Source organism: Sus scrofa, chromosome X (genome assembly GCF_054392235.1).
Source record: "Sus scrofa isolate SSC_HxYL_T2T_F1_AM1 chromosome X, Sscrofa_HxYL_maternal_Yorkshire_Landrace_v2.0, whole genome shotgun sequence".
Lineage (NCBI taxonomy): Eukaryota > Metazoa > Chordata > Mammalia > Artiodactyla > Suidae > Sus > Sus scrofa.
In genome coordinates this window covers 99,850,029-99,868,519 of record NC_139401.1, presented here as the reverse complement: position 1 = coordinate 99,868,519, position 18,491 = coordinate 99,850,029, and the positions used below count along the sequence as shown (strand labels likewise).

General features: G+C 40.9%; 1 protein-coding gene across 1 annotated transcript in view; it reads left to right on the top strand.

The window, feature by feature from the left end:
• The window catches only part of GUCY2F (guanylate cyclase 2F, retinal), a 91,974-nt gene that overhangs the window by 6,850 nt on the left and 66,633 nt on the right, over window positions 1-18,491 (top strand). The window contains 3 exon segments of the mRNA XM_021079862.2: window positions 4,856-5,040; window positions 5,042-5,164; window positions 17,776-18,130. Coding sequence (XP_020935521.2) covers window positions 4,856-5,040; window positions 5,042-5,164; window positions 17,776-18,130 — 663 coding nt within the window.

Here is an 18,491-nt window from a genome sequence, read left to right as displayed (position 1 = left end):
TGATTAGACCCCTGCCTGGGAACCTCCATATACCACAGGGGCAGCCCTAGAAAAGGCAAAAAGACAAAAAAGAAAGTTCCCAGGCGAGGGGTCAAAGCAGAACTGTAGCCGCTGGCCTACACCACAGCCACAGCAACACCAGATCCAAGCTGCATCTTCGACCTACACCACAGCTCATGGCAATGCCGGATCCTTAACCCACTGAGCGAGGCCAGGGGTCGAACCTGCGTCCTCAAGGATACTAGTCGGGTTCTTTACCCCTGAGCCACAACAGGAACTCCCATATACTGCAGTGTTCTTAAAGTGTGGTTTGAGGGCCTCCTGCGCTGAATCACACTTTGGGGGGGGGTTGGGAAATATGCATATTCCTGAGCCTCCCATCCTCCTCTTATGTTATCTATTTAATAGAGTGGGTGGGGGAGAACTGAGAGGAGGAGTATGTGAATCTCCTTCTTTCACAGTGTGGCCAGATGGGGTGCATCCTGGGGGAACGTGAGAGTTGGGATAAATCACAATGTATGCCCCCACCCCCCAACCAGCCGGCTTCCTCTCCCATCGCTCTCAACGTTTGTTAACATCAACTAGGTTAAAAGGAATGTTGGTGGTAGGAAATGTCACAGAAGGGTTAACATGCAAATCAATGACAATAGAATGCGGAGTCTCCATGGATTGGAAGCAATATTGTGAGTGCACAACCTGAATATGACTCCTAAGAACTTCTTCAGCGCCAGCTTGAGAAACCATTTCCATCTCGCAAGGTGCGAGACGAGTCCGGGACCAGGTTCCTCCACCAGGAACTCCATAGCCAGGAATCGGGGAGAAAGAAAGTACGCTTTGCTTTTGGAGAAACACAGTTCCTCTCCCTTGAGGAAGTATTGGAGAGAGCATTTCAAAAATAAGAAGGGAAGTGGGAGTTGAGTGCCTTGGGAATTGGCTTCTCCTAGAGTTTCATGACATTTCCTGCTGCTGGCATTGAGGGTGAAAGAGAGGGTCCTGGACAGCCTGCCACAGTATGAAGACACAGATGCTAGACAGCTCAAGTGGGGTTCAGGTGGCTCAAGGAAAGTGCTAATATCGTATCCTGCTGAGATGGGATCTCAGGAGGATGTATCTCCTGGTCTTTGTTTAGGCTATAGAGTGGCTTGACTGTTAACAATCGGGATGGAAACTCACAAATTAATATTATTCAACGATCACCTGTTGACCCAGGCCTTGTCTAGGATTTAAGGTTTCTGTCCACTAATCCTTTCCTGACAACTTACAGGTAAAATCCCATTTTAATGAATGTCATTTTGAGATAATGAAGCTATTTAGTAAAATAATCATGTAGAACAGATGCATCCACAAATCCCTGTTCACAAAGCACTCAATCTATTAAATGAAGACAATGTTGTTTGAATTCAGTATTTATGCTATTTCCATTGTGTTCAATGGCAAAGTCTTACCATGCAAAAAAAACCAAAAAAAAAACAAAAACAAAAACAAAAAAACAAAAAAACCCCCACAAAAACCAGAGGAGCCTGTGACCATTCCCTCTTGAGGCTTCCCTTTCCTCATCTGTAAAATAATGGGGGAGTAAGATGGGCTAGCTGATCTCAAAGGGGGTCTTTCTAGTTATAAAAGTTCTTCGTCCTTCCCTGGTCCTCAGGGTGGGCCACTGAAAGGAAGATGAATAGGAGAGATTCGGGTTGAGAGTAAGGTTTTGAGCACAAAGTATTAAAGACAGGCATGTTAGTATCTGCTCAGCAAATATCCCTTCGAATTGTTCTTCTATATGAATAATCCCAAATGCCCATATCGCACATCTCAAGGAACTCACAAAAGATATGCAAGTACACAACCTCTCTTTCTGAAATTTCCCAACATTCATTGCTCATTGGATACATACTATATACCAGGATAAAGAAATAAATAAGACAGTTTTTGACCCCAAGGAGCTCATGGTTTCATAGTAGAGGCTGACATGAATGAATAAGGGCAATAAATCTTCTAAGTGCCATTATAGAGGTCAGTTCAGGGTACAGTGGGGCTCTAAACCAGTGTCACAGGTTGGTACCCTAGAAAAAAGCATGGCAGATGAAGATGGAGATTTGTGTGCAGGGAGCTTATTGGGGGAATGCTTTCAAGGACAGCACCCGTGAGGGAGAGGTGGCACTGGGACTGGAAAGAGAGAAGAATTCAACTGTCACAACAAAGGTCTTGGCCAGCCCCAGTGGGGGTTCTGAAGCTGGGATGGCCTTTTGGATTTGTCCAGAATTGAGGTAAGGAGAATTGGCCTTTATGCCTCCATGTTGACCAGTCATTGGGTACAGGCTGATGCAGAAACAGGTGTGCAATGCGATAATATTTTTTTTTTTGTCTTTTTGCCTTTTCTAGGGCTGCTCCTGTGGCACATGGAGGTTCCCAGGCTAGGGGTCTCATCGGAGCTGTAGCTGCGGGCCTACGCCAGAGCCACAGCAACGCAGGATCTGAGCCGCGTCTGCAACCTACACCACAGCTCACGGCAAAGCTGGATCCTTAACCCACTGAGCGAGGCCAGGGGTCGAACCCGCAACCTCACAGTTCCTAGTTGGGTTCGTTAACTACTGAGCCAGATAATAATTGTTTAACAGCCAATTTATTGAGGAAAGGGGATAGCCTTGATTTTTAGCGTTTGTGATTTCCATGGCATTATAATGCCCACTGTAGCCAATTTGAAGCTTCCGACATGACAATAACTAGCTCATAAAATCCTTGAAAATGTAACCTCAGGGTCTTGTGAAGAAGCGCAAGCCCGCTCTAGCACACTACTAAGCTGGTGCAGCCTTGGGAGAGGTAGTTTTCCTCGGCCAAGGGCAAGTCCCAGTATCAGCTCTTATCTCCTAACATTCCCAGCAGCTCAGAGAATGAATACTTCATTTCTGAAGGCTGCATCTGGCTGGCACACTGCAGCGCCCAATACACGCAGTATGTTTTATGTAATATTGAAACTATTTGCAGTATTTCATCCAACACAAAGCACTGAGTTCTATTGAACATTTTCCATCCATCTAAGTAATTTTAATATTCCTTTAAGTTAATTAAATGGAATTTTATCTCCATTGGGTAACCCTGGTCATGTCATCTAATCTCTGTCTCTATAGAAGAAGATGCCAATACTGACTTACTTGCCAAGAAGACTTGGATGAACTGGCTGCCGAACTGAAGCAGCCCCTGACTAAACTCAGTTTTTCCCCTCATGGACCTGTTACTGCACTAATTTGGCCAAAGTGATTCATGTTTAATGGTATTGCCAAATCTGGGGAGTCAGGGGCCCTCAGTTCCAGTTTCTCTTTCTAAATCCAATCATTGCCTTGTCAGACCTCTCTGGCACTCCATTTTGCCATTTACACAATGTACGATGATGAACAAGGGAGGCTGAATTCCTCGTGATTCACAAACTAGCCCCAAGGTTAGCCCTAGACTATTCAAAGGAAGCTTTGCACATGTAGAAACTCTCAGGGTAATTATACTGAAGGGGCCAATGGTCATTTGAAAATTCAAAGTTATGGTGTGTGTGAGATTCAAATCAACTTCATAACTTACTAGTTAGTTACACCTTCAAAAATGAAGGATACCAGCTCTAGCCCAAACGGGGACATTTTCTGGGGATATTTAACAAGTGCAAAGGTTTTTGAAAATAGATGAAGCAATATGTAAATACCAAAGACCAGTCATTAAGCGCAGTTTAAGCAGACTCAGTTCCTGAGATTAAAGTTTCCGTGTAAGCGTGTATAATTAATATTTACCACTGGCAGTGGGGTCTTTGCCTTTCTTCAAGAAGCTCAGAATACTTGCCAGGCATTATCAAATTAAACTACTCAATGTACCTGTGAAATGCATTGGAATCTACATTTTAAAGATGTGGGTGCTGAAGCACAAGTGGGCTTAAAGTAAACTCATTTAGCATGCCAAGGGCGAAATTGGATATGACTTTCAGCCTCATGATCTAGCTGCCGTTCTTCAACCGTGGCCTCCTCTAATCCACTCTATTCTAGCATAGCCTTGCCAAACAACATAGTTTCATAAGTCTAGGAAGAATTAAATTGAGTGCAAAGTAATTCCAATTACAGGGAAGTTAGATATTCTAAAGTTGAACATATCACCCATAATATTAGTAGCATTTATAACAGAGTGTGAGTTAGTGCCATTCATACCCGACAGTGGCCTTGCCAAGGGTGGGAACAGTTGGTCAACATCTCGTAGAATGTATGTTGGTAGGAGGTAGGCAATAAAAAGTAGCAGTGGCTATGGGAATATCTCCCATCTTCTCCCTCTAGCCTTCTTATTCTTAGGCATAATAATAGCTACCATTTATTGAGTGGCGGTATGCTGAGCCCACTATAAACATCGCTCCTTCAATCATCAATACCACACTATAGAAGGGGTGGTATAAATTAATAATAAATATATGCTTTTTGAACACAAGCATATATTTATTATCTCCATTTTACAACTGAGGCACAGAGAGGTTAAGTAATTTACTTAGGTGTATATAGCTAGTAACTGGTGATGTTAGGATATAAACCTAGGTCTTCCAACCCCAAAAGCCTCTTTATTATGCTACTTCCCACTTGCTATATGAGTTCTTATTCCAGTCTAGTATAAGCCTCTGCAGCTTGTAGACATGTCTGGTTTGTCCCTATCTCCTAATCAGGGGCCCTGAATATACCTTAGCCACAGCTCAAGGCTTCAACATCTTGCTCATCTTGAAGACATCAGACAGAAATCATTTACAAATCGGTCACAATACATTTATTTCTCCCAATCTGTAGTTTTTGGTACCACATTTTACTAACGTATTGCTGCCATAACCTCCCTGCTTTGTCGGTTTCAGTAATCATCATGTGTATGCATTCAGCCCTGATTGGGGGAGAAACCGAGACGCATCTCTTGGAATGGGCTCACGATCTGAAAATGACTGATGGAACCTATGTCTTTGTTCCCTATGACACCGCCGTGCTCTACAGTTTACCTTATAAGCATGCCCCCTACCAGGTTCTGAGAAACCATCCTAAACTCCCAGGAAGCCTATGATGCTGTGTTAACCATTACAAAGGAGTCCAAGGAAAAGACCTTCTATCAAGCCTTTATAGAAGCAGCAGCTAGAGGTGAAATTCCTAGAAGCTGGAATCAGATCAAGCAAGTGTAGATTCGCAGGTTATTTGGAAGCCGAAAAGCTCAAAAGTCAGGAAGAGAACTATATTTCCTATCAAGTGCCTCTATTCCATAGAGTCAAAGACAACCACACACTAGTTAAAAACACCTTTTGTTTGTAGGAAACTTTTTTTTGGTCTTTTTAGGGCTACACCCGTGGCATGTGGAAGTTCCCAGGCTAGGGGTTGAATCGGAGCTGCAGCTGCTGGTCAACGCCACAGCCATAGCAATGAGGGATCCCAGCCACTTCTGTGACCTACACCACAGCTCATGGCAATGCCAGATTCTGAACCCACTGAGCGAGGCTAGGGATCGAACACACATGCTCATAGATATTAGTCAGGTTTGTTAGCCACAACAGGAACTCCTTATTTTTTTCTTTTCTTTCTTTCTTCCTTCCTTTCTTTCTTTCTTTCTTTCTTTCTTTCTTTCTTTCTTTCTTTCTTTCTTTCTTTCTTTCCTTTCTTTCTAAGGAAACATTAATAAAACAAAGACATTACTGGAGAATTTTTTTTTTCATCTTCAAGCAACCTGCAATGACAGCATATGGCTATAAAGAAGACATAAAATATATTTAAGAATAGGGAAATAAAACTTTTATACCAGTGCTGTTCCGAGGGGGCCTAGGGAAAAGAAATCTTGTTTTTGATCCAAGTTCTGAACCAATTCAACAGTAAGAGAACTGGTATATAAGAAGGTACTACCTTCAGCATTGATAAAGCTGGTGTTGAAGAATGTGGCGTCTGCCTGTCTGTATTTGAGTTTCCCAATATTGAATCTGAGGATGATCTGACTTCTCCATCTAGTCACCAGCATTGCTGGACCCCTATATTCTTTCCCCATGAGGGCATGACTTTTGTAAAACGTATAGCCTGGAAGAGCACAGTGGAGCATGACTCCCTGTAGGTAGTCTGCTCCCAACTTGAGGTTGGTCTTGAGAGGTATTAGGGTCAGAAGTGGTATGGTCTACCTGCTAGCAGTGTGATTGGACCAAAGTAATTTCCTTCAGCGTTCTGATCTGTACAAAGGGTGGTTTGGAATAAACCAGTGGTTCTTAATTGAAATATTCTACTCCCGGGGGTATTTTGGAAATTGCTAAATATGTGTAGCTCTCTTCCAAACTAACTCGTCCGATTAAGTCGCCCCTCCTTTGTGGAAAGGAATGAGTAAGGGAGGTGAAGAGATCAGGCCTTTCTTGCTAGTAGAGCTCTGTCTGTATGAAAGGAATCATTTGGAATAGCAAAGAATTCTTCCCTAAGAATATATAAGAAATTATATTTAAGGTATGTAAGATGAATATATGTATAAACATTTCAGGTTCAAATCGAAATCACTTGAGAACTAGGGGAAGGAAAAGCAGTGGGGACAGGATGCAAGCAGAGAAATGAATGGACAAAAACAAAATGGCCAAAAAATGGACAAAAGACAAAAACAAAGGGAAAAATACAAAGAAGACAAGGAATATGAGAGGAAGATAGGAAGGCCAAAGATGCCAGTTAGTCTAGAAAAAATACAGAGGGGGTTTTTATACATTAGAGGCCAGACACGGAAGGCAGCCATTTTCAGAAGTATTTAGAATGACAAATAAGTTTACAAGTTCTAGCACTTGCTAGCATACTGTATTAGTTATACTGCTCTGGCTATAAGTAATCAGACACAAAATGGCCCAAGTAATGTATATATTTTTTTCAAAACTGGAAGGTATGGGAGCTTTAAGGTCAGTTAATTCAGCTGCTCAACGATGCTATCACTGAACCAGGTTCTTTTCACCTTTCCACTTTCCACGATCTGGTTGCTCTCATGGTCTCAAAATGACTGCCACGGTTCCAGACATCACTTCCAGGGTGGAAGTGTCTACAGACAAAAATGGGGACTGTCCCTCTCGTGTGTGTGTCTATGTGTGTGTGAGTGTCTCTCTTTTTTTTAATGGCTGCATCCACAGCATATAGAAGTTTCCAGGACAGGGATTGCACTGGGGCCAGAGCTGCCACCGACAGCGGATCCTTTAACCCACCACATTGGGCTGGGGATCGAACAGGCACTGCCAAAGAGACAATGCTGGATCTTAACCTGTGGGAACTCCCTGTGACTCTTTTTAAGGGTGAGGAAATCTTGCCCAGAAGCTCCTCAGGCAGACTTCTCCCCACATTTTCCTGGTCACAATGGTGTCTCACACCCATATAACTAATAATTTAGAAAGAAGAATGAGACCACGTGACTGACCCTATGGCTGTTGCAAAAGTGCGAACAAAATTGAGATTCTATTAGCAAGGAAGAAAGCTGTCAGGTAGGTAACTGATTGTGTCTGACACTCACATTCTCCGTGATCTTCTCCTCTTTGTATACAGTTCATTCCTTTCTCCTATGCACTGCCTCTTTCTCTGAATAAAAGATTCAGATGAAACTTAGATTTTCTTATCCCTTTCGGTCCTGAATATTGATAGCAGAATTTGCTGATTCTTGTTCTAATAAAAAAAAGTGACTAGCAGAGATATTTACAGCATTGAATGTGAATTGTATTACCACCGATATGTTTAGAATCAATATGCATTTTAGGAGACACACCCACATATTGAATTGAAAACAATTTCTTGATTTGGTCAAGAATGGCAAGAATCCCTCAAACTGCTAAGAATGGTTGCTCAATTCAGTTGTTTGGTATATTTGTAGACAAGCAAGCCGGTGGTGATTCTTTTGTGCTTTTTTAGCCAATGATACAGCATCACAGAGATTTGAGATTAAGCCATCTTTTTTTACTTTAATCACAGAATTGAGAGGAATGGAAGGGTCTGTGTGTATCTGTGTGTGTGTATTATACATATATATAAGCAGATATTTTGATACAAAAATTTAGACCTTCTACTCTTAATATTTTATCTAATCTCTTTGAGCTTGTGGAGAACATAAGGTAATTAAGGCAAAAAAAAAAAAGACGCCATTAGTTTGGTTGCTAGGCAGCATGTACTCTGCTTTAGACAAGGAAATAGAGAGAGCGAAAACAAAGACTCTAGAGCTTATAAAAAAGCCTGTTTGGATGCATTTCCACCCCCACTTTGCAGGTGCCTCGGCTTTACCTTCATAACCAAAGAATAATAGAAGAGTGAGACAATTATTTTCACATCTCTGATAAACAAACCCCCCTTCCCTAAATTACCTTGCTGAAAGGTACTTTTGAAGGCAGCTATACGTATGGCAGGAAGAACATATGATAAAGACACACTTAGGTTTAAACCTCAGCTCTTTTACTAGCTGCGTGTCTTTCGGCAAGTCACTTAGATTTTTGAGTCTCAATTTTTCCATCTGTCAAGTGGGTTTGCAATCTACATCTTCTGGGATTATTGTGAAAGATTAAACAAAGTGATATGTGTAAAGTGTCTAGCAGAGTGCCTGGCTTACAGCTACTTCATTTCCAATTTTTCTCCTTTGGGGCCAGGATGACCTTATGGGTTGATGGCGATCTAGCATCTAAGTTATTGTCTGACCTCAGCTTCCTACTGTCTTGAGGTTTTCTGATTACTGGCACAGAGTCCCCCAACCACTCCAGTTTTCAAAATTATTTCACTTTCAGAATTCCAATTGGTATTTTCTCATATCCAATCATGTAGTTCAATGTTTGCTTATCCCTGGGCTCCTATTGGTTTTTCCTATTCAGTCAATAGATCAACGACTCTTTATTAAGCACCTGCCATGTGCCATGCGCTATGCTGAACTCCAGATAGAACAGTAAATAAGACAGGATTTTTGTTAGTAGTCTGGTGGAGCCAGTTAATAAAAGCCAGTTGTGTGCCTCTTTTCCCAACTCTGCATTCGGTGGCATCATGTTGGTTGCCTGAAATCAGGCTTTGAGAGCATTCACATCACAGACATTGGTGAATGCTACAAATAAGAGTTTTTTCCCTCCTCACACTGTTGCCAACATTTACTAGCACATTGCTTGTTCCTGCTCTTGTGGGGCTCAAATTCTAGTGAAAGAGAGACAGTAAATAAGTAAACACATATACGAAAAAGATGGCTATATTCCTCCCTTACCCAATAACTTCCAGTAGAGTTGAAATTTCTACATATAGGTTATATTGCTCACGGCAGTGATTTGCATCTTTTTTTAGTTTACACACTTGCTTCTTCAAAAAATAAAAACAAACAAAAAACTATCAAAATGATGCATGCCCATAGTTTAGAAAAATTAAGAAATGCTAAAAGTTTCATATCAACAACAACACAGTCCCTAGGCCTTCCTCCACCCTTCATCAGAAGCAACCACTTGCATGTCTTTTTGTTCTTTGTTGTGGTATTCATGTTTCTAAATACCTTACGACTACTGGTTTCTTGATTACTCAATTTTGGACATTATTTGTTGACTTCCCATTATAGTTGAGGATTATTAGTGTTTATATACTTACACTCCTTCAGGCCCTCAATATAGTTATGTCACAATTTTTAGTTAAATTCTTATTTTGTGGTTTTTTTTTTTTCTTTTTCAGCTGGTCCCATGGCATATGGAAGTCCCCAGGCCAGGGATCCAACCCTACCTACACCACAGCTGCAGCAACCCCAGATCCTTACCCCATTGCACCACAGCAGGAACTCCATATTTTTCTTTTTAATATTATACTATCTAGGAGTTCCCGTCCTGGCTCAGTGGTTAACGAATCCGACTAGGAACCATGAGGTTGCAGGTTTGATCCCTGGCCTTGCTCAGTGGGTTAAGGATCCGGCATTGCCGTGAGCTGTGGTGTAGGTTGCAGACGCGGCTCGGATCCCACGTTGCTGTGGCTCTGGCGTAGGCTGGCGGCTACAGCTCCGATTAGACCCCTAGCCTGGGAACCTCAATATGCCGAGGGAGTGGCCCAAGAAATGGCAAAAAGACCAAAAAAAAAATTATACTATCTAAATATCATTCATAGATGACCCATGTGGTATACTATAGTAATAATTCATTTCTAGTATAACTTGATTTTTCCTGGAGTTAATAATTGCTTTATTTTTAACTTTGTTTTACCTTAATTTGGATATCCAAGTCTTTCTATGCTGTCTGATAAAGCTGTAGAATCTTCTCGAAAACAATTTTATACATGGTAAAACCTGTTAAGTCCCTTATCGATGTCATTTGTTTTCCCTGAGGCTCTCTGGCCTCCTACTCCAATCTAAACTTGTTGCTCCTTAGGCTGCAGTACAGCTATTTTGGTAGGATCTCACTTTTTATCACCCTAGAAATTTCCTTTCTCTCTGTTCTATGCTGGATTCACTATTCATGACTCATAACTCCCATTTGCTTGTTTACTCTCTCACTTTAGTGGAGTACATCCTTTAGTAGCTTCTGAGAAAAGTACCCAGGAGTTAGATATTTGAAATTTTGCACTGAGTCTTTGTTCTGTCTTCACTATTGATTGATAGTTTGACTAAGTATATAAATCTAGGTTAAAAAGTATTTTCTATTAGCACTTTGAAGACATGGCATATTATCTTATTTCTACTCTTGGTGTTCAGAACTCCAATGTCATTCCTCATCCTTTGATGCAACCTGTTTTCACTCCTCCTTGATCCCCCCCCCCGAAGCTTTTAAGATTATCTCTTTACTCGTTTTTTTTATTTTTAAATTTTTTTGTTATTTTTTTTTCTTTTTAGGGCCATACCTGTGGCATATGGAAGATCCTGGTCTAGGGGTCTAATTGGAGTTGCAGCTGCCAGCCTACGCCACAGCCACAGCAACACCAGATCCGAGCTGCATCTGCAGCCTTCATCGAGCTGCATCTGCAACCTTCACTGCAGCTTGCAGCAACACCAGGTCCTTAACTCACTGAGCGAGGCCAGGGATCGAACCCACAACCTCATGGTTCCTCGTCGGATTCGCTAACCACTGAGCCACGACGGGAACTCCTCTTTATTCTTGATGTAATGAAATTTCATGATTATGTCTGGATCTTTGACATCTGCTGTGTATTTGGTGGGACCTTTCAATCTAGAAGCTCATTCTGCCTAGAAAATTTTCTTGTGATATTTATTTGATAATTTCCTCAACATTTTTCTTTGTTCTCTCTGGAAATACTATTAGTTGGATATAAAACTGCCTGGGTTTAATTTTTTAAATTGTCTTATTAGTTCTCTTTTATCATTCATAATCTCTGTTTTTACTTTTTCTTTCTGGAGGTGTGGCTCAATTTTGTGTTCTAACTCTTTTCCTGATTAATTTTTTTTGCTATCATATTTTTACCTTCCAAGAGTTGATTCTTGTTGTTTGATTATTCTATTTTTATATCATCCTGCTTTTGTTTCATGGATGTAGTATCTTCGTTTATTTCTCTGAAAATATTCATTATCATTTCTTTAACATTTTCTGTGCTTAGAGTTTTCTTCAGTTCCTAATTGTTCGTGATTCTTTGTTTTGATCTTTCTGTTTAATCTTGGATGCTTTCTTGAAATGTCTGATGATCCTGACTGTCTGTTCATATTTGAGAGTGAAGATTTAAAGGAGGATATGAAAGTGTATGTACATGCTGGGTATATTGACCTGTGGGTCTCAATATAGGGCAATTGGCTTGCCAGCTGTTTTTGGTGGTATTTTTGTTTTCGTTTTTGGTGTTTTTTTTTTTTTTTTTTGTTTTTTTTTTTTTTTTTTGTCAATATCTGTAGTTCTTATCTCCTGGGCTAGTCCCTTTTTTCAGAGAAGAATGTTCCACTCTCCTTCCTGGGAGCCGTAATCCTGGCTGTCACTTTTCTAGAAGCCATGTTAGGGGAAGTAGACAGGGATTCTCATCATTAGGTATGAACACTTTAACTCCATGTTTCTTTTTTATAGCCCACCTCACTCTCACCTTCCCTTTGATCAAGTGTTCCAGCTCTGGAGCCTCTCTGAATCCGTTTAACCTGTTTCCTGTCGAGATCTGGCTCTCCTTGGCAGAGGGGGGGATGGCAGAAGTCTAAGTGCTCCTTACAGACATTCAAACAGCAATCTCTCTCTTAGTGCTCTGTCTTGTCCACACTTCTTTAGTATACACTGCCTCAAATTCCTAAGCATTTCTAGGATTCACAGGGTGCGAATCTGTTTGTTGCTTACCAATAGTCCCCTCTTCAGACACTTAGATGGAATCACCCTCCACTCAGCTAAATCAGTTACCACTCTTGTAGCAGCTTTCTATCTTCCTATTGTGTGGTTCAGGATTATAGATGTCTCCTAATACCATCAGATATGGAGGTTTATTGTTTCTGTTTCTTGTGCTCCTTGTTGATTGGGAGTGATGGTTGAGAGGAGGAAGGGAATGAAGAAAAAAATTTTAATTTTGCTATTTTTAAAATCAGGAAGTTATGAAAGAAAAAAGAAGTTACAAAAGGTAGATATGATATTCTTTTATCAGGGGGTTTAACCACAGTTCATTAATTAATTTAGCAAATATTTATTAAGTTCAGCTATAACGTGGTATTTAAGAGCATGGGCTCTGAAGGCAGACTGCTGTAAATTTACTTATGCTGTCTGTTATCTCCATTATTTTTATATTGGGAATAATAATAGTACTCACCCCATCGAGTTTCGAGGATTAAATGAGTTAACACACATAAAGGGCTTGCTTGGCACCTTAACGATTCCTAAATAAATATTTACTATTATTATTAATGTTGTTATTTTTATTATGATGATGGGCTAGGAACTTTGCAGGCAATATAACAGAAAACAAAATAGAAATAAGATCTTTCACCCAACGAAAGGGAACAGTTTTACCATTTCATGGTGCTAAAGATGCTGGGTCTATAATTGGGACTCTTTTATTTATTGGTCACAAATTCAAGATTGGGACAATGGTCTTAAACACCACATTTCCAGGATGATATTACCAGAGGCCTGTGCTTCTCTTCTGAAATACAAACAATAGCAGCTATCATGTATTCAGTGCTTATTCTGTACCAGGTAGTTTATATGAATGATCCCACTGAATCCTCAGACCAAGCCTACAAATTAGGTATTATCAATTCCATTTTATGGATGATGAAACTGAGGCTCAAGGTAACTTGTCCAAGGTCATACAGATGGCAAGTGGCAGAGCTGGGATTCCAACTCACATCTACTACCAGACGTACCAGAACCTGACCATTCAACCACACATTAGCATTAAAAAATTTTTCTTTGTGTTCCATGTCTAGTGCTTAACGTAAGGTAACATTACTAAGTGACTAATACTTTGACCTGAATGGGTTTATTGAATTATTTTCTTCTCATATAGGAGGTGGTAGGGCTTTATGAGGACCCATGAAAAGAGAAAAATAAATCAGAATGAAGAGATTAGATGGTGGGACATCAGTGACAAACTTCCTAATTTGGCCTTGGCATGATTGGGCAAAGATTATCACTTTGCACCTTTATATTTTGGCACAAAAAAGGCTTCTGAAATAAGGGTTTGGTTCCTGCATTCTTCACTTTCATTGTATTCCCAACGTTTGTTTTCAATGAAATTCTATTGGATACAAATGCACATTGCTAGAACACACATTTTGGATATTTTTTCCAAGTGTAGCCTTATTTGGCTAAGCAAAGGAAATCCTCTGGATTTCTCAGCAAGCCTGGGGGACCATAAGCTCCTGCACCTATTGTTTTCCATTACTATAAATATGGGTGCTTGGCAGGGGGATGCTAGGCTGATGCGGATGCGGTTAGGACTGGAACATTCCAGGATGGGGCCCACCAGACAGGTTGTCAGAAAAGGTTGCTTGCAGCTCAGAGTGGCTACAAATTGTCTTTGTATCTCATTCTATATAAAATAAGAGTGTTATGTTCATGAATATCATATCAAACAAATCAGGCTATTAGCCAGTTCTTGGCAAAGTCCAAGGGCTGAGATCATGCATTATTGGAGGTACCACCTTTAATGGCAAGAATTCAATTGCCCTTTGGTTTCCTGATTGCTGCATGAGCCTGGGTTTTTGGTCAAAAGTGATGTTGCCATTTTGTCCTTTAAGTGATGCTTGCCAAGCCAGGTATGTTTTAATGTACACTTCCAAGGACAGAATTCTTTGGAAGCCGGTTTTGGGTCTTTCAAACACAGTAAATCTAGACTGCTGATAGTCAACTTAATGACAGCATGAACCATTAAAGTGAACAAATTCAAATATCACCACTCCTGACCCAGACCTTGTTCTCCTGGATACAAGCTCCAAAAACCTAGGGTAGAGCTAGCTAAAGTTACTGAATAACAATGAAAGACAATTTTCAAATATCATTCATTTATTTGCAATTCATTCATTCACTTATTCAGGTTCAGGTTTATACAGTAGTCAAAAGCAATAGACTGCATCATTCCTGGTCCATTCTGGCCTGTGATGTAACAAGGTCATCTGTCTGATGGAAGGTCCTGCCAATCTTGCTTCTTTGGAACTATAGTCAGAAGCTAAGACAGAGGGTTGTAAAGAGTGACCTTAACTTCTCTCGACCCACTCTCTACCTCTTCTTTTTCTTTTTCTTTGAAGCAGCTGCAAGCAACTACAGAGCTTTTGTTACCTATGCTAACAGAGTATGCCTTTGGCTTATGAGAAGGGGCAATTACCGCTGCTGAAGGGCACAGCGGTAAAATAGCAACACAAACCAGCTAGAACACAAATCTAAACCCTCACAGAGAGGGAGTGGGACATAGTGACCATCCCCTCTTGTGCAACTGAATGCTGTTGCTACAGCTATGCTCTTTCCCTTAGCTTCAAGTCCCTCTCCCATAGTTTTGCGGCTCTGTGTGTGTGTGTGTGTGTGTGTGTGTGTGTGTGTAGCATATGATATGTGGTGGAAGCTAGAGAATTCTGAAGAACAAGCTTTAGGGTTCAGTCATCTTGTTGAGTTGCTGTCAGTCAGCTCTAACAGGGGTCAGTCTGAGAGTACAAAGGGCAGCATAACTTGGCCAGCTGGAAACCCTGTGGGATGGGTCAACTCAGAGGTGAGGGTGTTGTTTTTAAGAGTTTTAATCTTTGCATTTAGCTGTAGGTTAGACACAATCCCTTTCCCAGAAGGCTCTGTGCCTTTCTAAACAGAATACTAGCATTCCCCTTGCTTTCAGGGGTTTGCTACCCCGTTTTGTTTTTTTTTTTTTACTCATTTGTTTTACTAGTATTGATTTTATACTCCACCTTCCAGCCTTTGTTTATTGTCATAGCCTACCAAAACCCCCGAAAACAGGAAGACTCTTGCAGAAATCCTAAATACAAGTAAATGCAGCACCTGAGAATCTCAGGAAGAAGAGTTAGTGAAGATGCCTTAAGGGACCTCAGTGTGTGCTAGGCAGCTAAGTGTGGATGACTTGGTGGCAGGATGTGGCACCCATTCACCATGCCTATTTCTATAGTGTGTGCAATGGCAGGGTGGTAAAGGGAGATCACTGGGATAAAACTCAGGAGAGTAAGATGTTTCTGCTCTACTGTTGATTAGCTGTGTTACTGGGGCAAGGTTTTTGGCATGAACAACTGGTATCAAGCAGTAGCTTTCAACAAAAATGGGAAAGACTCATTGGAAATGGAACAGGAGGATTTGAGGCAGAGATCAGGAGTTTGACTTGGGGTATACTGAAATTTAATATTCAAGCAGAGATACCAAGTAAGCAGTTAACTATATGAGTCCAGAATTTATGGAAGAGGTCTTAGCTGGAAGTATAAATCGGAGATTTACGGTATAGTTTGATAAGTGTGATATTTAAAGCCATGAGAGAAGAGGAGCCCAAGGGAGTGAGTGTAGATAGAGAAGAGGACAAAGGACGGAGCTGTGGGGCATGTCCATGGTAAAAGATCAGAGAAATGAAGGTCCTTGATATTTAGTCCTGTCCAAAACCACTTGGCATGGACCAAATATTCTCATGGACATTTTGGGTAGGGTCGAGTTTCTAGGACCTTTTGATGTGGACCAAATGTCTTCTGAACATTTTGCATAAATGTGACCAAATATCAAGGACACTTTGGCATGGACCAAATGTCTTATGGATGTTTTGGGCAGGAACTAGTGGTCCTGAAAATATCAAGGGCCTTTTGATGTGGACCAAAATCTTATGACTATTTTGTACAGGCTCTTATGCCTGCTAACTGATCTTGACAAATCATTTAACGCCTCTAGGTCTCCCTTTCATATCTAGAAAGTAAGATAGCTAGACCAGATGATCCCTAAGGTTTAGACATTCATGATTCTGTATCCTCATTTTAGAGAGGAAGAAATTAAAGCCCAGAGAGAGGGAATAACAGACTTGGCCAACATCCTGGCATTAGGAACAGACCCTAGGCCAGTATGTCTTCTTCTACACTATTGGTCTTAGACTCCCTAAGGAGCTTTTGATAATGCTGATTACTGGGTCCCCAACCTAAAGTGTCTCTTTTTCTTGGCTGGATTGTGTTTGGCATTAGTATTTTTGAAATTCCTCAGGTAATTCTAATGTGCAGCCAGGGTTGAAAACCCTCTGCTCTACATTAATAAGGCATGGCAGTGTCTTGCTAGCTGCTACACCTCTCTGCATCTTGACTTGTTGAATCATTTCCAACACAAAATGATTCGCTCAATTTTAAACCCTTTTATTCTGACAAAGATTGTTACAGGAGGATAGCTTTCTAGACTTTGTGAAACCAAAGTAGCAAGTATTAGCTTTCCCTGAAGCTTAGGAAAATGACATGACCATAGCTTTCTTGAACTCCATCCTAGAAGTGAAATGGTATGAAAAACCATGAAGCCATGGCCAGTGTGGGGGCGGGGGAAGCTGAGAGAGAACATTGGCTCTTCTTTCCCACATTTTTGGAAAAAAGGATACAAGGTTTGTTCCAAAAACGAAACTCACAAGGTTAATGAGCAGAGCATCAGGCACAGTACACAGATGCTGTTGCCTTTACCATATTTATATAGCAGGAAGGGTCATGCTATTCATTGTAGCAGCCTTACTGCTTTTTGGTGGCTTCTCACCAAAGCCTTGCCACTTTGCACACCACTAGGATATAGGATTTCTTGATTAAAACCCACGGTCTCCATATAGTCCAACATTTGGCTCTATATTTGAGGTTGTGTACGTATCAGTATGCATGTCTACATGTGTATGTGTGGGGGTATGTGTTTAAAACTGTATTCTAGTGTTCACTTTTTCTGGGGATCATGTGTCTAGCAAAATGGCCATTTTGAACTAAGGACACAGATGTGGAGTGTGGGGACATTATTTATAGTCTTACCACACACACCTACCACTCTAGTAGGGCCAGCCAAATGATTTTATCCATGCATAATGCACCAGTGATTAACCCGGTAAATTTCTTTTGAGTGTCTCTTGTCTATTTCGTACTTTTTTTTTTTTTAGTGTCCTTTATAGCTCTAAATCACTTTCTCAGTTTAGGAGCGTAAAAATATATTGTGTATGACTTGGTTTGCTCATAAAATTGTCATATTTGATATATTTAAAGATGTGAAGGCCTGGGGGAGAAAAAGAGAAAAATTCAGGGGAGAAACCAAGCAAGTCCTCAGAAACAATTGTTTTTTTTTCCCCCCCTGGGTCTTCATAGCTCACCTCCACTCAGACGTGCAGGCCATAATAATGAACACAGGCTTGGAATACACTCTGAGATTGCTCTAGGGCAACTAGGGCTCAAGATAATTGTAATTTTTAAAAATAGGTTTCACCGTTGTTTGGAACCATCTACAATTCAATTTACTTTATCGCACAAGCCATGAATAATGCTATGAAAGAAAATGGACGGGCTAGTGCTGCCAGCCTGGTTCAGCACTCCAGAAACATGCAGCTCTATGGATTCAACCAGTTGATAAGGACAGATTCAAATGGAAATGGAATTTCAGAATATGTAATCTTGGACACCAACTGGAAAGAATGGGAGCTCCACAGTACTTACACTGTGGGCATGGAAACGGAGCTGCTATGGTTCAGGGAGACCCCCATTCACTTCCCTGGTGGCAGGCCCCCTTGGGCAGACACAAAATGCTGGTTTGCAGAAGGGAAGATCTGCCAAGGAGGTAGGGAATGGAAAATCACCAGTAGTCAATTTGGCTCAGCTTGGGTTACAGGGAACCTCTTTAGGGGAAGGCATATTTTAAGATTGGGACATTCGTGGAATCAATCATTTGCATTCATGTGACACAAACATCTTGGCACTTTATGTAGTTAATTTAAAATAATAAGGAAAATGAGAGGTACTTTGCAGCCTTGAATAATCATCTATAATTTAAAGACGTCCCCACTCATTTTTAAAAGGGTCCCACTCCCAAAGAGCCCTCTAATAAGAGGATGACCCTTCTCCTTGGTCTTTGGTAGGCTATGATCTGTGATTGTTTCTCTTGCTAGAAAATTCACCTGTCCTTCCCCTAATGTATCCAA